The sequence below is a fragment of the Oncorhynchus kisutch genome, linkage group LG13, assembly GCF_002021735.2.
Source record: "Oncorhynchus kisutch isolate 150728-3 linkage group LG13, Okis_V2, whole genome shotgun sequence".
Classification (NCBI taxonomy): domain Eukaryota; kingdom Metazoa; phylum Chordata; class Actinopteri; order Salmoniformes; family Salmonidae; genus Oncorhynchus; species Oncorhynchus kisutch.
The window spans coordinates 6,739,119-6,761,820 of NC_034186.2; the positions used below are offsets into that span (position 1 = coordinate 6,739,119).

The 22,702-nt window shown below is 42.7% G+C and overlaps 1 protein-coding gene across 6 annotated transcripts in view; it reads right to left on the reverse strand.

The window, feature by feature from the left end:
• Positions 1 to 18,207, reverse strand: part of rxrgb (retinoid X receptor, gamma b) — an 80,615-nt gene extending 62,408 nt beyond the window's left edge. Inside the window, exon 1 of one of the 6 annotated variants that reach the window (XM_031785461.1) lies at positions 4,514 to 5,147. In XM_031785461.1, coding sequence (XP_031641321.1) covers positions 4,514 to 4,577 — 64 coding nt within the window. In that variant the 5' untranslated portion in view covers positions 4,578 to 5,147. Of the gene's footprint in view, positions 1 to 3,996; positions 4,019 to 4,513; positions 5,148 to 17,759; positions 17,833 to 18,046 lie in introns of those variants that run through there. The other 5 variants (XM_031785463.1, XM_031785464.1, XM_031785462.1 and 2 more) reach the window with 5 other exon arrangements.
• Positions 18,208 to 22,702: the final 4,495 nt, after the last annotated feature.

Genomic DNA, 22,702 nt, shown 5'->3' on the forward strand with positions numbered 1-22,702 from the left:
CCCTTTACTATGAGACTCGAAATTGCATCCTCAGGTGCATCCTGTTTCATTGATCATCCTTGAGAGTCCACCTGTGGTAAATTCAATTGATTCAACAGGATTTGGAAATGCACACACCTGTCTATATGAGCTCTCACAGTTGACAGTGCATGTCAGAGCAACAACCAAGCCAAGAGGTCGAAGGAATTGTCCGTAGAGCTCCGAGACAGGATTGTGTCGAGGCACAGATCTTTGGAAGGGTACCAAAGAATGTCTGCAGCATTGAAGGTCCCCAAGAACACAGTGGCCTCCATCAATCTTAAATGGAAGAAGTTTGGAAGACTCCTCCTAGGGCTGGTCGCCCGGCCAAACTGAGCAATCGGGGGAGAAGGGCCTTGGACAGGGAAGTGACCAAGAACCCAATGGTCACTCTGACAGAGCTCCAGAATTCCTCTGTGGAGATGGGAGAACCTTCCAGAAGGACAACCATCTCTGCAGCACTCCACCAATCAGACCTTTATGGTAGAGTGGCCAGGCGGAAGCTACTCCTCAGTAAAAGGCACATGACAGTCCGCTTGGAGTTTGCCAAAAGGCACCTAAAGACTCTCAACAAGATTATCTGGTCTGATGAAACCAAGATTGACCTCTTTGGCCTGAATGCCAAGCGTCTCGTCTGGAGGAAACCTAGCAGCATTCCTATGGTGAAGCATGGTGGTGGCAGTATCATGATGTGGGAATGTTTTTCAGCGGCAGGGACTGGGAGACTAGTCAGGATTGAGGGAAAGATGAATGGAGCAAAGTACAGAGAGATACTTGATTAAAACCTGCTTCAGATCGCTCAGGACCTCAGACTGGGGAGAAGGTTCACCTTCCAAAAGGACAACAACCCTAAGTACACAGCCAAGACAACACAGCAGTGGCTTCGGGATAAGTCTCTGAATGTCCTTGAGTGGCCCAGCCAGAGCCTGGAATTGATCCCAATCAAACATCTCTAGAGAGACCTGAAAATAGCTGTGCAGCAACACTCCCCATCCAACCTGACAGAGCTTGAGAGGATCTGCAGAGAAGAATGGGAGAAACTCCCCAAATACAGGTGTGCCAAGCTTGTAGTTTCATACCCAAGAAGACGCAAGGCTGTAATCCCTGCCAAAGGTGCTTCAACAAAGTACTGAGTAAAGGGTCTGAATACTTATGTTAATGTGATATTTCAAAAAAAGAAAATTTGTCATTATGGGGTATTGTGTGTAGATTGATGCAGGGAAAAAAACAATTTAATCCATTTTAGAATAAGTCTGTAATGTAACAAAATGTAGAAAAAGTCAAGTGGTCTGAATACTTTCCGAATGCACTGTAAGTCTAATGATAACATTAAGAAGCCGAAAATGTATTGATTAGAGACAAAAGTATCAATGTATGCTGCTGATTCAAGTTTTCTCTTGAGTCCTCAATGAATAACCTTGAAGGGCCTTATTGAGAACCTGGATAAGTTTGCCAGTTTATCTGGTCTAAAACCCAACTATGATAAGAGTACTATATTAGAGATTGGGTATCTAAAAGATACCAATTTTTTTAACTGCCATGTGGTCTCCCGATTAAATGGTGTTGATGTGATTGGTGTACACATCCCGGAAAAGTTGAGTGATAGAAAAATATATAGGATCTTGAAACCGTGGAAACACCTGGCCATCTTTGGGAGAATGACCCTGATTAATTCTCTAGTGATGTCACAGTTAACATATTTATTCATGGTTCTACTAACTCCAGGAGAATCCTTTTGTCAAATCACGTGACACACCCCCCCCCCCCCCCTCATTTCATTTGGATTGGCAAACCAGATAAAGTTCAAACAACATGACTTTTGAGAGTTAAAGGCATTAACTGCCAGGTCAAAAGTTGTAAATGAGAACTTGTTCTCAACTAGCCTATCTGGTTACCTGGTTAAATAAAGGTGAGAAAAGAAATCCCTATTTTTTTTTTTTTTACTTCTCTCTTAAAGCATAACGAAATTATATCTAAATCCAAACTGGTTTTCCAGCAGGCTACTATGAAAAACAAAAAGGGGTCTTTTTTTTGCACTTATACAGATTAAAACAAACCATTTCCAATGAATTGACAATTGATCCCTATTTAAACTACCTTCCTTTTTAAATGAAGCCACACAGAGTTGGTTAAAATTACAATTTCATCCTCCAGTAGAGCAAATAATATGGCTCAACTGATAGAGGAAAGGACCATTTTCTTGGGATATTTTTTTTAAAAAGGAAGTTAGTATCATGTTCACGAATGACATTGTAAATAAGGAAGGTCAAATTATGGCACACAACCAGTTAACAAAAGGTGTATGGAGACGTATGCTCAATACAAAAATATAACCAACTCATCGCAGCTCTGCCACAAAAATACACACACACACGCACGCACGCACGCACACACACACACACACAGTGTCGGTCCTCTTGGCTGATAATGGCTAGCGACAGGACCCTGTCTGTGTCTCTCTTCTGTCTGTGTGTAAAAGGATCACATCATCACCTCCAACACCTCGCCAACCAGAGGAGGGGGAAAACACAGAGGAAGAGGGGTGATGGTGAGATCAGAGTGACAGACAACAGAGACAGAGAGAGAGGTGTTGAGAGATAGATAGATGTGCTGAAGGTAATACTAGGCAGAGTGCAGATGCAGAGAATGAGAGAGAGAGTTGTTATGGTGATAGCTTGGTGGTGACATCAGCTCAACGACCACCTTTGAACCGTGAACTGAGAGAGCTAGGCTTCCATACTCAGATCCAAAAAAATAATAATTCTCTCTCTCTCTCTCTCTCTCTCTCTCTCTCTGTGTTCCTGTTTCACACATTCAATCATTTTCTGACCTCTTCTTGTATCATGCGCAATCATCCATGACACCATATGACAATAGTTAAAATATCTAAGAAGATCACCAAATAAGAGGCAGGTAACAGAATCTAAACCAAGACACAGAAAAGGCCCATTCTGTTCCCCTTATAGGAGCCCCCTGACCAAAACAAACCCAAACCCAAACCCGCTCTACTTTGTGACACTTACAGCCCACATTCTGACTTACAGTAACAGCTATCAGCCAATTCAAACGGTATCATAAACCACAAGTCTATAAACAGCCCTCACATACCATAAAGCACACATTACAAAATAACCACCCAACATACTGCAGTAAAGGAACTCATCAAATGAAAACAAAGCTCAGAACAGAAGAACGCATCTATCCAGATGCTTAAAGGGATAGACAGACACATAGAAATATCCCTGACTTCCTCTGACTCTGGGTAAGTAGCAAAAGATCATACTATAAACAAACAACAGCCCATAAAACGACACTGAATACAAAACGACAGTTTAAAAACACGTTGTCTTTAAACCTTTTGAAAACAACATTTTCAGGACTTTGCAGTGTTGCAAATGTGTTACCAAACACACACAAACACCATAAACCAGACACACTCCTATATATCCCCTCTGCACTGCCACTGACTGCCAGGGTAAATAATTCACCTCCCTGATCCATGATCTTTACTATTCACCTCCTTGATCTATGATCTTTACTATTCACCTCCCTGATCCATGATCTTTACTATTCTCCTCCCTGATCTATGATCTTTACTATTCACCTCCCTGATCTATGATCTTTACTATTCTCCTCCCTGATCCATGATCTTTACTATTCACCTCCCTGATCTATGATCTTAACTATTCACCTCCCCGATCGATGATCTTTACTATTCTCCTCCCCGATCCATGATCTTTACTCTTCACCTCCCTGATCCATGATCTTTACTATTCACCTCCCTGATCCATGATCTTTACTATTCACCTCCCTGATCTATGATCTTTACTATTCTCCTCCCTGATCCATGATCTTTACTATTCACCTCCCTGATCCATGATCTTTACTCTTAGGAGTATGTCTGTCAGTGTCCCAGTCCTGAGGTACTCACAGCGCATATAACCCAGCTCCCTTCTGTCCCAGTCCTAAGGTACTCACAGTGCATATAACCCAGCTCCCTTCTGCCCCAGTCCTAAAATACTCACAGTGCATATAGCCCAGCTCCCTTCTGTCCCAGTCCTAAGGTACTCACAGTGCATATAACCCAGCTCCCTTCTGTCCCAGTCCTAAGGTACTCACAGTGCATATAACCCAGCTCCCTTCTGTCCCAGTCCTAAGGTACTCACAGTGCATATAACCCAGCTCCCTTCTGTCCCAGTCCTGTGGTACTCACAGTGCATATAACCCAGGTCCCTTCTGTCCCAGTCCTGTGGTACTCACTGTGCATATAACCCAGCTCCCTTCTGTCCCAGTCCTGCGGTACTCAGAGTGCATATAACCCAGCTCCCTTCTGTCCCAGTCCTGCGGTACTCAGAGTGCATATAACCCAGCTCCCTTCTGTCCCAGTCCTGCGGTACTCACAGTGCATATAACCCAGCTCCCTTCTGTCCCAGTCCTAAAATACTCACAGTGCATATAACCCAGCTCCCTTCTGTCCCAGTCCTAAGGTACTCACAGTGCATATAACCCAGCTCCCTTATGGGGCTTCCAGATGAGGCTGATGCCATAGGGTGCCACATGGCTCCAGAGGGGGTGGAGAGGGGTGACAGCCGAACTACCTTGCCAAAGAACACAGCCTCCCTAGCAGCTGGAGAGAAGGACGTACTCTGACTCCTGCTCCCGCTCCGACAGGAGAGAGACGAGAGGACTGAGAGGGACGGATAGAGGAAAGAGAGGGAGGGACGAAGGGAAAAGGAGGGAGAGAGGCAAAGTCCACCCGCGTTGTTTATGGGATTAACCAGATTATTCTCTGATCAATCCCAGAGGAACTGATTACAGTCACGGATCAACTCGTTTAACTCTAGAATTCCTCCCCTCTATATCTGAAATGAGGATCTCTCTTTTCTCTCTCCTCTCTTCTTTAGGCACGTCCGTAAGTTCCCAGGATGCCTTTTTTTGTAATTAGGGCAGCATACATGCCTGTTAGCGCTGTGTTGGCACACTGCACGTCGCCTGTGTGTGTGTCCCTGTCACTCCGTGCCTTAGAGCCAAAAGAGTCCAGCATGGTGTGTGTGTGTGTGCGCGCATGCACGAGTGTGTATGTGCGTGTCGTCTAACAAGCCTTGCATTCCTGGAACTGTCTATTCCTATGTATGTGTCTCGGTACAGAAAACAGTACGGACCTAGAGCGAAATGTGTGCACTCAAAACAAGACCCAAGACCAAGACATTTAAAGGAACACACACTGAAAATCAACTACAATGAATGACTTCCTTCAGCAGCCCATAGCACCTGACTGACAGTGAAGTTAAGCTAGCATGCCTGGAGGCTCTGCTCCCTATAGAGTAGAGAACGGAGCAGCTGTCATACCAGTCTATTACACCCAACAAGTCTTCAGGGAACAGCTCAAATAATACACACCTCTTCACAGTCATGTGGAGTTGGAATAATAAGCGATGGCCCACATAAAACACATCGCCCTGAAAGACATAATTAGCATTCATAAAGACATTTTGCACATTGAGAGGTTAATGTGTTTCCTCATTGGAGAAATGAAACATTGAATTCAAAACAAAGCTTCAGGGTAATAATGATGTTTGTGTGTGTGTGTGTGTGTGTGTGTGTGTGTGTGTGTGTGTGTGTGTGTGTGTGTGTGTGTGTGTGTGTGTGTGTGTGTGTGTGTGTGTGTGTGTGTGTGTTTTCCTAAAAGCACTGACAGAAGAAGCTGACTCACATAGGCTTTTAATTCAATTTGATCTGAGGAGGTACGGGGAGGAGGCAGTTTAGTTTTCATATCTCCCTCTGTCCCTGAGGTACGAGGAGGAGGCAGTTTAGTTTTCATACCTTCCTCTGTCCTTTAGGTACGGGGAGGAGGCAGTTGAGTTTTCATACCTCCCTCTGTCTCTGAGGTACGGGGAGGAGGCAGTTTAGTTTTCATACCTCCCTCTGTCCCTTAGGTACGAGGAGGAGGCAGTTTAGTTTTCATACCTCCCTCTCTCCCTTAGGTACGAGGAGACAGTTTAGTTTTCATACCTCCCTCTCTCCATGTTCTCTAATACCGCTGGCTGGACACTGTGTATTTTGGCAGGGAGGAGGACTCAAACATGTGACATCTTTTGTAACCCTGTGTGTTTTCAAGGAAAATAACTGACAGACAGGGATAATAGATATCAGAGAAATCAAATTAAAACGATAAGACTGACAGACAGGGATAATAGATACCAGAGAAATAAAAAAAACAGAGAAGACTTGATAGACAGGGATAATAGATATCAGAGAAATAAAATTAAAACGATAAGACTGACAGACAGGGATAATAGATACCAGAGAATTTCTTTTTTTTTTAGAAAAGGACAGTCAGCTGTGAAGCAATCAGTGTGTGTGTGTTTAACTGTGTGCACGGGTGTGTATGTGCATGTGTCTGTCCATGCGTCTGTGTGAGTGTGATCGTGCGTGTGATGGGTTGGACTGACATGGCACTCTGAGCCCTCAAAATAGATATGTGGAGCTGCATTCTGTTCTGTGTAGAGCAGAGGGGCAGAGCAGAAAGGAGGGGTGGAGGAGAGAGGAGGGGCGGAGGAGAGAGGGGCAGATGAGAGAGGGGGCCAGGGGTCTGTGAGGCACATTGCTTGACTAAAGCAAGAATTAAAGCGTCAACACTTTGACCTTCTTCACTAATGAGTAATTACTGACAATTATCTGAAAGAACACTCCCCTCCCTCTTACCCCCATACCTCCCCCTTGAGACTCCTCTAAAACACACACACACAGGGTTTCTATTAGCCAGCAATTGATGGCTTTTAGCCGATAAATAAAACTGTTGCCTGATCTGTTGCCGGGCAAAATGACTGGCAGGAAATAAATGCCATTGTATGTACATTTGACCAGTCATGTTTATCGGTCTGTTGGTTCATTTGCATAATTTAGTGGAATTAAATTAGGTTGTGTGTATTTTCGTTAGTCATCATGTATCTTATTTATCCAACACAACGAATCACATGTGCACAGCATACAGAGCCTATTTTGAGCAGGATTTCTCCTGAGGCACGTCAGCTGGTTGCGGCTGGAGTAAAATGTGCTTTCATTGCGCAACAATTTTAAATGCAATCGCGTGTTAAAAACAGTTTTGATGCACAGTTAAAAGAAGATACTATGTTTATTTCTAAACTGGCAATTGAAGCACACATCTCATTCACCATTCAAGGGCAGGCAACAGGCTATGAGCGCTTCACCCACCACTTTACAATGTGAGCTGGAGGCAGAACGCATTTTGAAAACACTTCATTGTTTGAAACCTAAATGTTTTATTTCATATTATGAGGCATGTCTTACATTGCTTCAACATGGCCTTCAAGGCGAAATCTGACCATTGAAACGTGGAGGCAATTATTTTATAAAGACTTCATAGGTGGCGCGTGAGTTTCAGGCCTACAATTTATCCTACAATTTCTACCGTTCTGCGTTCCATTTCTGATTCTCATATGCGCACTTTCATGGAACAGTTTCATTTCAAAAACAACGTTTTCGTTTCTCTTAGTCATTGTCAAGTGGATAATCATAAAAATCTTAATTAAAATGATACAAATCTAAAAGTTCAAAGTCAATTCATGCGAGATCACCAGCCACTTGGACTGTAACGGTTTTCGTTATAGGATGAGGATGAGGAAGAGTAGTCGGACCAAAGCGCAGCGTGGTAAGTGTTCAAATTATTTATTGAACTGAACACTAAATACAAAAATAACAAGAGAATAATTGAAACCGAAACAGTCCCGTAAGGTGCAAACACTGATACGGAAAACATAGAACACAAAAACATAGAATGCCCACCCCAACTCACGCCCTGACCAAACCAACATAGAACACAAAAACATAGAATGCCCACACCAACTCACGCCCTGACCAAACCAAAATAGAGACATAAAAAGGATCTCTAAGGTCAGGGCGTGACATGGACACATTGATACTAGAGGTCGACGGATTATGATTTTTCAACGCCTCTATACCGATTATTGGAGGACCAAAAAAGTCGATACAGATGAATCTGCCGATTTTTTTAAAAATGTATTTATTTATTTGTAATCATGACAATTACAACAATACTGAATGAACACTTTTATTTTAACTTAATATAATACATCAATAAAATCAATTTAGCCTCAAATAAATAATGAAACATGTTCAATTTGGTTTAAATAATGCAAAAACAAACTGTTGGAGAAGAAAGTAAAAGTGCAATATGTGCCATGTAAAAAAAGCTAACGTTTCAGTTTATTGCTCAGAACATGAGAACATATGAAAGCTGGTGGTTCCTTTTAACATGAGTCTTCAATATTCCCACGTAAGAAGTTTTAGGTTGTTGTTATTATAGGAATTATAGGACTATTTCCCTCTATACCATTTGTATTTCATTAACCTTTGACTATTAGATGTTCTTATAGGCACTTTAGTATTGCCAGTGTAACAGTATAGCTTCCGTCCCTCTCCTCGCTCCTCCCTGTGTCACGCCCTGGCCTTATTATTTTGTGTTTTCTTTATTATTGTGGTTAGGCCAGGGTGTGACATGGTTGATTATGTGTTTGTCTTGTCTAGGGGTTTATTAGCTTAATGGGGTTGTGTTCAGTGTAGTATTCTAGGTAAGTCTATGGTTGCCTAGAGTGGTTCTCAATCAGAGGCAGGTGTTTATCGTTGTCTCTGATTGGGAACCATATTTAGGCAGCCATATTCTTTGGGTATTTCGTGGGTGATTGTTTCCTGTCTCTGTGTTTTGCACCAGTTAGGACTGTTTTGGCTTTTCCACGGTTTCTTGTTTTGTATATGTATATTGTTCACGTTATCATCTTTATTAAAGATGTTCAACCATAACCACGCTGCATTTTGGTCCTCCTCTCCTTCCCAGGAAGAAAACCGTTACACCCTGGGCTCGAACCAGCAACACAAGACAACAGCCACCATCGAAGCAGCATTACCCATGCAGAGCAAGGGGAATAACTACTAGAAGGCTTAGAGCGAGTGACGTTTGAAACGGTATTAGCACTCGCTAACTAGCTAGCCATTTCACTTCAGTTACACCAGCCTCATCTCGGGAGTTGATAGGCTTGAAGTCATAAACAGCGCAATGCTTGATGCACAACGAAGAGCTGCTGGCAAAACGCACTAAAGTGCTGTTTGAATGTGTACGCCTACCACCGCTCAGTCAGATACTTGTATGCTCAGTCAGATTATATGCAACGCAGGACACGCTAGATAATATCTAGTAATATCATCAACCATGTGTAGTTAACTAGTGATTATGATTGTTTATAAGATAAGTTTAATGCTAGCTAGAAACTTACCTTGGCTTACTGCATTTGTATAACATTGTGGAGTGCAACGAGAGAGAGGCAGGTCGTTATTAACTGTAGTTAACTGTAAGGTTGCAAGATTGGATCCCTCGAGCTGACAAGGTGAAAATCTGTCGTTCTGCCCCTGAACAAGGCAGTTCACCCACCGTTCCTAGGCCGTAATTGAAAATAAGAATGTGTTCTTAACTGACTTGCCTGGTTAAATAAAGGTATATAAAATATATATATATATATATATATATATACAGTGGAGCAAACAAGTATTTAGTCAGCCACCAATTGTGCAAGTTCTCCCACTTAAAAAGATGAGGCCTGTAATTTTCATCATAGGTACACTTCAACTATGACAAGACAAAATGAGGAAAAGAAATCCAGAAAATCACATTGTAGGATTTTTTATGAATTTATTTGCAAATTATGGTGGAAAATAAGTATTTGGTCAATAACAAAAGTTTATCTCAAACTTTGTTAGCAATGACAGAGGTCAAACGTTTTCTTTAAGTCTTCACAAGGTTTTCACACACTGTTGCTGGTATTTTGGTCCATTCCTCCATGCAGATCTCCTCTAGAGCAGTGATGTTTTGGGGCTGTTGCTGGGCAACACGGACTTCCAACTCCCTCCAAAGATTTTCTATGGGGTTGAGATCTGGAGACTGGCTAGGCCACTCCAGGACCTTGAAATGCTTCTTACAAAGCCATTCCTTCGTTGCCCGGGCGGTGTGTTTGGGATCATTGTCATGCTGAAAGACCCAGCCACGTTTCATCTTCAATGCCCTTGCTGATGGAAGGAGGTTTTCACTCAAAATCTCAAGATACATGGCCACATTCATTCTTTCCTTTACACAGATCAGTCGTCCTGGTCCCTTTGCATAAAAACAGCCCCAAAGCATGATGTTTCTACTGCTTCACAGTAGGTATGGTGTTCTTTGGATGCAACTCAGCATTCTTTGTCCTCCAAACACGACGAGTTGAGTTTTTAGCAATTTTTTTTATTTTGGTTTCATCTGACCATATTACATTCTCCCAATCTTCTTCTGGATCATCAAAAGCTCTCTAGCAAACTTCAGACGGGCCTGGACATGTACTGGCTTAAGCAGAGGGACACGTCTGGCACTGCAGGATTTGAGTCCCTGGCGGCGTAGTGTGTTACTGATGGTAAGCTTTGTTACTTTGGTCCCAGCTCTCTGCAGGTCATTCACTAGGTCCCCCCGTGTGTTTCTGGGATTTTTGCTCATCGTTCTTGTGATCATTTTGACCCCACGGGGTGAGATCTTGCGTGGAGCCCCAGATCGAGGGAGATTATCAGTGGTCTTGTATGTCTTCCATTTCCTAATAATTGCTCCCACAGTTGATTTCTTCAAACCAAGCTGCTTACCTATTGCAGATTCAGTCTTCCCAGCCTGGTGCAGGTCTACAATTTTGTTTCTGGTGTCCTTTGACAGCTCTTTGGTCTTGGCCATAGTGGAGTTTGGAGTGTGACTGTTTGAGGTTGTGGACAGGTGTCTTTAATACTGATAACAAGTTCAAACAGGTGCCATTAATACAGGTAATGAGTGGAGGACAGAGGAGCCTCTTAAAGAAGAAGTTACAGGTCTGTGAGAGCCAGAAATCTTGCTTGTTTGTAGGTGACCAAATACTTATTTTCCACCATAATTTGCAAATAAATTCATTAAAAATCCTACAATGTGATTTTCTGGATTTTTTTGTTCATTTTGTCTGTCATAGTTGAAGTGTACCTATGATGAAAATTACAGGCCTCTCTCGTCTTTTTAAGTGGGAGAACTTGCACAATTGGTGGCTGACTAAATACTTTTTTGCCCCACTATATATATCGCAGTTCTGATGTATATATATATATATATATATATATATATATATATAAAAAATTGGCAAATCGGCGCCCAAAAATACAGATTTCCGGTTGTTATGAAAACATGAAATCAGCCCTAAGTAAATCGACCTCTAGTATGTAACATATTGTGTGCTGTAGTTTGGAAAATAAATAAATGTGACTCAGGATGACAACATAATGATGATTGTTTCCAACATAAGGGCTGTTTTCCTAAAGAAGTTAAATCTGCTTCATGTTTTGTTTCCTTGACACAATAGTAAGGAGTATCGCGATACTGGTATCGTCCTGGCTCTAGTAAAAGTGGAAGTACATGAACTAAATTTTAAAAAGTGTCAACACATCCAAGCACTGTATAGCAGAACAGACAATGTGCCAAAATGGGCATGTGACAAAGCATATGAATGGGAGGGCCTATTTAACTATGAAACCAAACCAGCCTGTGAACAACAAACAAGTTGACTCTCCCTCTATTGACTCCCCCCCCTGGTAATACCGAGCCATACAGGTGTAGGTGTGTCGACCAAGCCATATTTGCACAAGAATTCTGCCATTTCATACCAACTGCAGTTCAAAACTGTCATATGTATTAGCAGACGGCACACAATAGATGTGCACTATGGAGCCTGGTAAAAGCCTATTGGAGTGTGAGTGAGTGAGTGAGTGAGTGAGTGAGTGAGTGAGTGAGTGAGTGAGTGAGTGAGTGAGTGAGTGAGTGTGTGAGTGTGTGAGTGAGAGTGAGTGAGTGAGTGTGAGTGACTGTGAGTGAGTGAGTGAGTACATGTAGAGTGGGTATCTATGATGACGTCGGAGGGGAAGGCTAACGTCTTATTGGCTCTTAACCAGCCAAGCTATTTTGTTAGTTTTTTTTGCGTTGTTTGTAACTTGTTTTGTACATAATGTTGCTGCTAATGAAAAGAGCTTCTGGACATCAGAACTGCGATTATTCATCTAAGATTAGAAGAAGAGTTTTTCTTCAATGATTCAGAGGGGAGGGATATTCTACAGACAGCGAACCATTACCGATCCCCGTAATTCGCTGGAGAAGGAAACAGAGATTTTGCTGAAAAATATTGGGGTGCCTCGTGAGCATCAGGCGACAAATTGCTAATCTGTCTTTGCCTTCCGTCCTGCTAGCTAACATTCAATCGCTGGAAAATAAATGGGATGAACTGAAAGCACGTATATCCTACCAACGGGACATTAAAAACTGTAATATCTTATGTTTCACCGAGTTATGGCTGAACGACAACATTAAGAACATACAGCTGGCGGGTTATACACTCTATCGGCAGGACAGAACAGCAGCCTCTGGTAAGACATGGGGCGGTGGCCTATGCATATATGTAAACAACAGCTGGTGCACGATATCTAAGGAAGTCTTGAGGCTTTTCTCGCCTGAGGTAGAGTACCTCATGATAAGTTTTAGACCACACTATCTTCCTAGAGAATTTTTATCTGTATTTTTCGTAGCTGTCTACATACAACCACAGACCAACGCTGGCACTAAAACCTCACACAATGAGCTGTATTCCGCCATATGCAAACAGGAAAACGCTCATCCAGAGGCGGCACTCCTAGTGGCCGGGGACTTTAATGCAGGGAAGCTTAAATCAGTTTAACCTAATTTCTATCAGCATGTTAAATGTGCAACCAGAAGGGAAAAAACTCTGGACCACCTTTACTCTCCCTCGCCCTCCATTTGGCAAATCTGACCATAATTATATCCTCCTGATTCCTGCTTACAAGGAAAAATTAAAGCAGTGAACACCAGTGACTCGGTCTATAAAAAAGTGGCCAGATGAAACAGATGCTAAACTACAGGACTGTTTCGCAGCACAGACTGGAATATTCCTCCGATGGCATTGAGGAGTACATCACATCAGTAACTGGCTTTATCAATAAATTAATGTTGTCCCCACTGTGACTGTACGTACATACCCCAACCAGAAGCCATGGATTACAGGCAACATTTGCACTGAGCTAAAGGGTAGAGCCGCCATTTTCAAGGAGAGGGAATCTAACCCGGAAGCTTCTAAGAAATCCCGCTATGCCCTCAGACGAACCATCAAACAGGCAAAGCGTCAATACAGGACTAAGATCGAATCGTACAACACCGGCTCTGACACTTGTCGGATGTGGCAAGGCTTGTAAACTATTAAATTTGCAGATGACACAACAGTCAACACTGATCACCGACGATGAGACAGCCTATAGGGAGGAGGTCAGAGGCCTGACCGTGTGGTGCCAGGACAACAACCTCTCACTCAACGTGATCAAGAAAAAGGAGATGATTGTGGACTATAGGAAAAGAGGAACCGAGCACGCCCCCATTCTCATCGACAAGGCTGTAGGAGCAGGTTGAGAGCTTCAAGTTCCTTGGCATCCACATCTCCAACAAACGAACATGTTCAAAGCACACCAAGACAGTCGTGAAGAGGGCACGACGAAGCCTATTCCCCCTCAGGAGACTGAAAAGATTTGGCATGGGTCCTCAGATCCTCAAAAGATTTTCCAGCTGCACCATCGAGAGCATTGTGACGGGTTGCATCACTGCCTGGTATGGCAACTGCTCGGCCTCCGACCGCATGGCACTACAGAGGGTAGTGCGTACGGCCCAGTACATCACCGGGGCCAAGCTTCCAGCCATCCAGCACCTCTATACCATATTTGGGGCGGCAGGGTAGCCTAGCGGTTAGAGCGTTGGACTAGTAACCGGAAGGTTGCAAGTTCAAATCCCCGAGCTGACAAGGTACTAATCTGTCGTTCTGCCCCTGAACAGGCAGTTAACCCACTGTTCCTAGGCCGTCATTGAAAATAAGAATTTATTCTTAACTGACTTGCCTAGTTAAATAAAGGTAAAATAAAATAAATAAAATACCAGGTGGTGTCAGAGGAAGGCCCTAAAAATTGTAAAAGACTCCAGCCACCCCAGACTGTTCTCTATTATGCTACCGCACGGCAAGCGAAGCACCAAGCCTAGGTCCATGAGGCTTCTAAAGAGCTTCTACCCCCAAGCCATAAGACTCCTGAACAGCAAATCAAATGGCTACCCAGACTATCTGCATTGCCCCCCTTCTACACTACTGTTATTTCATTGCAAGGTATTGTTGTATTCGGCGCATGTGACAAATACAATTTGATTTGGTTACTCAAACAGAAAACTGGAGGATCATTGACCCTTGGCAGCAGTTAAACAAGAGTTCAGAGTGCTACTGTCAACCAGTCCTGGTGGGACCCCTCTCTCTCCTCTCTCTTTCTCTCTCTTCCATCTCTCCTTTTCTCTTTCTCTTTCGCTTCCCTCTCTCTTTCTCACTCTCTCTTCTCTCTCACTTCCCTCTCTCTTTCTCACTCTCTCTTCTCTCTCGCTTCCCTCTCTTTCTCACACTCTCTTCTCTCTCGCTTCCCTCTCTCTTTCTCACTCTCTCTTCTCTCTCGCTTCCCTCTCTTTCTCACACTCTCTTCTCTCTCGCTTCCCTCTCTCTTTCTCACTCTCTCTTCTCTCTCTCTCTTCTCTCTCGCTTCCCTCTCTCTTTCTCACTCTCTCTTCTCTCTCGCTTCCCTCTCTCTTCTCTCTCGCTTCCCTCTCTCTTTCTCACTCCCTCTTCTCTCTCGCTTCCCTCTCTCTTTCTCACTCTCTCTTCTCTCTCGCTTCCCTCTCTCTTCTCTCTCGCTTCCCTCTCTCTTTTCTCCCTCTTCTCTCTGTCTCTTTCTTTCCCATTCCAATACTTATTTTCCACCCTATCTCCGTTGACTGTCTTTATCTCCAGGACTTCCACAGATCTGTGAGTTCTGTGCATATGGTTTCCCTGAACAGCAGCAGCAGAGTGAATGCCTGCACGTCTGTGAAGCCCCAGACTGACGGGAAACCACAGAAATGACAAAAAACAAGAACATTTATAACTTGGCATAATCCACAGAAGTTCTCCAAACTTTATTAAACGATGATGTGCTGCTGAGTCCGACCTCTCCCTGATTTGATTCATAGAATTAGGAATTGGAATGCTAGAATGGACATGAATCTTCTTATGATGTGATAAAGGTCAGCTATTTTGGTCAGGGAATTGGTCAACCATGATTTGCCATTGCTGTGTAAGATAGTGTAAAATAATGAACTTGAAGAATGTTCCTGTACTGTATGTTTGTTAGCTAGCCATCTTTAGAGGAATTATTCTATACAGGTTTTTAATAAACTGACGATATGCCAACCTTCCGTTCAACCAATGCAGTCAATCCACAGCCAGACACTGGCTGAAATCAGTTGTTGACAGGACTCAGACAAGTTGTGAATGCAACAAGTACTGATATTGTATTATATAACAGCACTCACAGCTTTCCAAGAAAAATCATTTAGACATTTATGGTCTGTTTACATATATTTTAGAGGCTATTTACCGGTATACAGAAAATTGGTATAAATGCCTTATAAACTATATTTGAAGAGTTTATTTCCAAACCGCTATACATCTATTTTCTTGAAGAGCATAGTCAGAACTACAAATTTCATATTTTTCCATGCATTGGCACCTTCGGATTACAGAGTATCAGTGGGGTTTGAAAACAGCGACCCTTGTGTTCAGTGCCGGTATTACCGAATATCCAGGGTATGGCACAAGGTCCGTATGAAAGTAGGACAATCTGGATACCACTCAAGCCTACTAGCTACATGCCAAATTGATATAGCTACCCTCACATATCTGAAACTACACGATCAATTGATGTTTACTGATCATGTAAAGCATTCAGTTACTTCCTGTATAACTCCGATGATAGAGATAAATGTGGAATGATCTGAAATGTGTAGTTCTGACGAGGCTCTTCAAGAGGTGATGATATTAAAACCAAAATAGTTAGAACATTTATTTAACAATCCCTTGAAAACGGCTTGTAGTTGTCAATGGTTTTAAGGGGAGCTGGGGGTCTCCTTTCCAAATCGAACGCTCCGCACCGTATTGTGACGTTTTATTGATAGCGTCCTATAGGATCTCTACTGTCGGCTCGATGCACAGATTCTCTATTACATGTTACAAATTCCAAGGGACAGTTTTTTATTTTGTCAATGTGATTGTCCATGGCTATGAAACGACACTATTATAGCTAATAAATATGCTTTTCTGTACAGTAGGTTGTCCTGAACAGTGTGTCAATTGAATTACTGTACTTGAATGGCCTGTTTATACAACTTTCACAGAACTCGGTGTCACTACAACAGTTTAGGTTTAGTACGAAATAATAAACCATTAAAAAAAGATAGAATTTAATGTTTCATATCATAACTCTTATGTCTGTTATGGAACATGAATAAAATAACACCTTATTAGACCTATGAACTTGTTATTACAGTACACTGTAGGGTATAACAATTTCAACAAGACACAACAGAAGTGAACTGAGTGAGATTCTAGTCTGAGGGGGATACAAATTGTCCGTTTAGGAATATTCTGTCATGTGGTTGCTCACCGCTTCACAACAGTCTCCCATTACCAGGAGACACAACCATTCACAGCGATGGCAGTTTCACTCACATACAAGCTGCTGAAATATCTAGTCAGGCAACAACATCCCAAAAATAAATGACTTCAAGAGACTCCAATCCCTTTAATGTGGTTTTAGATTTATTTTATTTTAATTGAACCTTTATTTAACTAGGCGAAGCCAGTTAAGAACAAATGTTTATTTACAAAGACGGCCTACCCCGGGCCAACCCCTAATCCGGACGACGCTGGGTCAATTGTGCGCTTCCCTATGGGACTCCCAATCACGGCCGATTGTGATACTGCCTGGAATCGAAACCAGGGTCTGTTGTGATGAGTGCCTTAGTAGACCACTGCACCACTCGAGATCTCCCGACATTGTCACAAAGCACTGTTGATGATAATAACATCATGCTCTATTGCAGTGGCTTGGCAATGAATGTTTCATTCAAGGAGAACATCACATGATAAATGATGCATGTAGTGTGTGACTCACTATGTGGACTTAAAGAAGCCCTGGGCTTGCAACTTAACTGCGCACAAATCACAGACTGAGAGCATCACAAAAAAGTCTCACATCATGTTAGTATTCACCTCAGCATGTACTGCCTTTTACACACATCTTGCACTATGATTACATGAGTAGGATGCAGACTAGACTACAACCAATACATAAGAAATAACAGAGTTATTAGCTATGGGCCTATTTGCTGCCTAGGCTCCACAAATGTTCGCTTTTTTTCTTCTTGTTTTCTGTGCAGTTTCTCCTTTCTGAATAAATTCGTGGTATGCTGTTAAAAACCTAACAAGTGGTATGTATGTGTGAACCATAACTCCAATAGGGCAGCCTCCAGTCTCCACATTGACCAGGGAGCCCCATAAGATTATTATTTTTTCCACTCGGGAAAGTTTTGTTGAAGACCTGGACAGAAAAGCCCCACTCTTTCGATCGTTAGGCCTAGACATATCGCCCACGATAGGGAAAACACCATTGTAAACCAATAAATTGTGTTTATGTCAAAAACAGTTAGCAAGAAATGCCGGACCAACATCATAAATTACATACATTTAAGCGCAATTAAACTGCCAACCTCTGACCTTGTCTGAACAGGAGAACCGCAATCCCATGACTTTTACATTGGCCGCAGCCCCTCATTGTCAAGAGGCACTACAGCCGGACGAGTGCTAAGCAGGCCGAACTAAACATGAACATTGAATAAATATCTACGGAGGGAAATCTCCAGCCGAGTCCGTGGACTGCTCCATCTAGCTCGCCCGCTGGCACTCCGAGAAAAAGACGCCATGGACCGTCTCCAAATAGCAGAACTATACAACGACTATAGAGGGATACACGTATTTCAAACTGAGCAAGGAAAGATACTTACTGGGGTGTAAATATGGGTCATTATGCCTTCTGTCCATAATGTGTGAGTTAGCGCTGTGTCGTTCTCTATAGCCGCGCCGTCACAGGCAGCAACAGCATCCCAGCGAATAACACTCCCCAACCGGGAAAACTGTGCAAGGGCAGGTCAACGCGGGGCCCAGCAAGGGGGTGGCAAAAGCAGGTCTCCTCCCAATGACAACAGTCATCGAGATATCTAAGCCCACGGACCCGACGAAACTTCTTGCCTCGCAGCGTAACAACGTTGCAACCTAGAATGTATAAAATGTAACACAAATCATTTTCGCAAACAGAAAGTAACGAGGGAAAAAAAAATCCAATATGGCGTTCGAAAAGCCAGAGTCGTGGGTTTTTTAAACCAAGTGAAATCAGGTGGATGTTTCCACATTTCCAAAAGCCTTTCTAGACGCTTTACTTCTACGCTAATTTTATTTGTGTGTTTTATAGCCTACCAAATAAAGCCTATTCATAATTTCAACAATATATATATATATTATTTTATTATATATTTATTATTATTATTTTTTGTCTAATCTTTGCCTTTAGGCTATGTTTTGTAATTACTCTGTAATTACATTTAGATTTTTTTGAACAATGTATTTTTTTTCACCTTTATTTATCCAGGTAGGCCAGTTGAGAACAAGTTCTCATTTACAACTGCAACCTGGCAAAGATCATTAAGACATTTTGTAGGGCCAAGAGGCATATTGTTTCGTGTAGTCAGTCCCTCGTTATAAATTGTGTGAATAGGCTGCTTACCGATTTTAATAGCCTACAATATTTTCACCTTCTGAATTATGTTCACACATCTAGCTTAATTTTGAATATGATTAGGCCCATTTCCATTAAATGGGATTGATTCAAATTAACAAAAATGTGTCAATGTGTGCGTATGTGTGTAATGTATCCTATGTGTAATCTGAACGCCTGTGTGCGATGTTTTTGTTTGTGTAGTGATATATAATTATTTCTCTCTCTCCGGCAAAGCACCCTCCACATTCAGCGGTCTACCTATTGAAAAGTGCGGGTCCGGGTCTCGTGACCCCCTGGAATCCCCCTAGATCTTTCTTCAGAGTTTGGGGTCATTTGAGGGTGAGTTCGCGGTACCTCAGAAGGTTACTCAGGAGTCAACCCGCGCTGAGGGATTCACAATCTTGAACTGGGGGAGCAGGCCGCGCAGACGCTCTGTCAACGCCGGTCCCTGACCACTCAGAGAGAGCCTTTCGCTGCCCTCGACCCGCGGCCTTGTAACAACGAGCACCGGAGGATACTAGCCAAGATTAATGGTATTTTTTTTCTCCAGTCATTGTACACTGATCAGGGCTTTTCATTTGTTACCCCTCCTCATCCCCACCCCCACCACCTCCATTAGATTACATAAATTCATTAAAGTCAAAGAGAGGCATTAAAAGGGCTATTTGTCAGTTCTCTCTTTTGTGTGTTCCTAATGGCTGCATGTGGTTCAAGGTATTGGGATTTTCTTTTTAAAGGGTTGCACATGGTTTTATGGACCACATGGAGAGGGAAATTGAGGGGAGGATATCAGAAGTAAGATTTACAAGCACAACACCATACCATGCTTTCATGTTGCCTAGACTGAGGTCATATGAAATAGCCTTTTAGCACATCTCTTAAATTGCATTTCATTTGTACGGCAGTCAAGGAATGGGGCTTGTGCAAATATTCAACAGGATTGAGTAGAAGGCCTAATGTTATTGTCAACATTACCTCAAAGATAGGCGAAGCTGTGGGGTGTTGGATTACTGAAGCTGTGGGGTGTTGGACTACTGAAGCTGTGGGGTGTTAGACTACTGAAGCTGTGGGGTGCTGAACTACTGAAGCTGTGGGGTGCTGAACTACTGAAGCTGTGAGGTGTTAGACTACTGAAGCTGTGGGGTGTTGGACTACTGAAGCTGAGGGGTGTTAGACTACTGAAGCTGTGGGGTGTTAAGACTACTAAAGCTGTGGGGTGTTGGACTACTGAAGCTGTGGGGTGTTAAGACTACTGAAGCTGTGGGGTGTTGGACTACTGAAGCTGTGGGGTGTTGGACTACTGAAGCTGTGGGGTGTTAAGACTACTGGCAGATGCATTATTTTAATTTGTCCATTCCATCTAGATCTCTACCATCATCACCTAATTTCCAAGCCACCTCCCAAACACAAATATATATATATACACACACACACACACACACACACACACACACACACACACACACACACACACACACACACACACACACACACACACACACACACACACACACACACACACACACACACACACACGGTCAATGAAGCAACCCTTTGGACTAATCCCTTTGTATTCACAGCACCATTCCCACCAAACAATGTCCTAAAGCCTAATCCCTCACCCAACACAACAGACCTGGGCCACCTGCTAGCACAGCTCTTATAGTGGAGGACAGAAGCAGAACAGAGAAGGAGCAACACTGACCAACCTAGAGTCAGGAATGTGTTAGCCCACTGAACTAAAGCCTATGCATCAGCTTGAGGATCTTATAGTCTTCAGGTCTAAGGCAGACGTTACTCATCACATGAGCCTAGTTCACCGAACGACCTCCATTACACATGCACAGCAAAAATAACCCTGTTGAATGAAACACACATACACATCACAGAACACCGAATACAGAACACAGAATACAGAATACCTAATACAGAACACAGAACACAAAACAGTCAATGCCTGCAAAAATACACTATTTCCCCTCTCTCTCTCTGGCTGTGCTTATAGTGTGTTTAAGGGAAGTCATGGGAGACGGTTCTCTCTTCATCTGCTTCTGTCCTCATTAACCTATCTCCATCATGCTTTATCAAACCCCTCTGCTCCCCTCCCCCGTCCAGCTACACCCCTACCCCCTCCCCATATATAGGCTTGAGATGATAAATGTTCCCCTTCCTCGTGGCTGCTGGGATGAGACTATGCCACACAACAGTAACGAACATCATCCATCTCACAAACACAAAAGATTAAATGTGGCAGACCGGGATTCTGTTTGGTAGGGATTGATCTTTCTTTTTGTTTATAACTAAGCAAGCTCTTGTCTACCTCTCTCTCTCTCTCTCTCTCTCTCTCTCTCTCTCTCTCTCTCTCTCTCTCTCTCTCTCCAGGTCCAGGGACTCTGTCTCTCTAACCACTCTCTCTCTCTCTCTCTCTCTCTCTCTCCATCTCCTTGGGGTCCTCTTTATCTCATTTTGTTTCCTTCCCTGTGTGGTTAGTTGGCAGGGAAAGTGCTCTGGTGAGCATGCCAGGAATGAGAATATTTTTCATGAGTCTCGATGATAGAGCTGGGCTAGTATTAAATTCCCATATGAATCAGATCTGCTCTTTCTCTCCCTCTTTCTCTGCCTCTCTCCCTTTTTCTTTCTTTCTCCCTCTCCACCTCCATATTCTTTCCTTGAAGTTGTTGTCTTTCACCAGCATCCCTGGTAGCCAGCCCCAGTAAGGGGGGGGGGGGGGTCTAGGCATATGCAACATGAAATGGTTGGCTTTCCACTGGTTCTCTGGGAACAACAAATGAGTGTAGAGTAAAAGAGGGGAACAGACCTAATACAGTCTATGGCAAATCCATGAAACAAACAAACTGGTGGTCTCAAAATGTTGCTCCATTTTGCTCCTTTGCACCCCCCATTATTTCTATCTCTACTTTGCACATTCTTCCACTGCAAATCTACCATTCCAGTGTTTTACTTGCTATATTGTATTTACTTCGCCACCATGGCCTTTTTTGCCTTTACCTCCCTTATCTCACCTCATTTGCTCACACTGTATATAGACTTATTTTTCTACTGTATTATTGACTGTATGTTTGTTTTACTCCATGTGTAACTCTGTGTTGTTGTACATGTCGAACTGCTTTGCTTTATCTTGGCCAGGTCGCAATTGTAAATGAGAACTTGTTCTCGACTCGCCTACCTGGTTAAATAAAGGTGAAATAAAATAAAAAAAATAAAAAAAGACACAATGTTGAGTCTCATTTTTGGAACACTTTTGAAGGCTATGAACAGACGCCAATCTATAAGTGTAACAGGATGGTAAAGGAGCCGTCAGTCGCATGCGTGCTAGTGCTGTTTATCCCACCTCATCTCCTCATCATGTACAGGTACAACTAACTGTATTCTGTTCACTTAGACAGCATTGGATCCAGTTGTAAACCAACATAAAGGATTACAGGAAACCAGTAACTAACTCACAGTCAAAATCCTACAGAAACCCTGCAGGTTGTTTCACAGGAAAGAGGCCACAAAAACCATGTGGGATTTTTCCTGTAAAATTCCTGTATTCAGGATTGCTGTAGGATTTGCACAGATGTATTTTTTTTATCCCAAATTAAATTAGATAGTCTGAATGGACTGTTATCAAGACAATAGTAAATTAATGGCCTGTTATGAATTATGCAAATTACAATGTAATTACAATGTTGTGCTTCAGATTTACCTACCAGTTATGATCTAACGGAAAAATTAATCATACCCAGACATTGCCGTTTCCATAGCAACGGATGTATCCAAATCCCCTAATCGATTTTACACAGATGTTCCGTTGAACCGTTCTGACTTCTGGCATTAGGGTAACCTGTTAATCTCCTGTCTGGTTCTAGGGGCTTAACACACA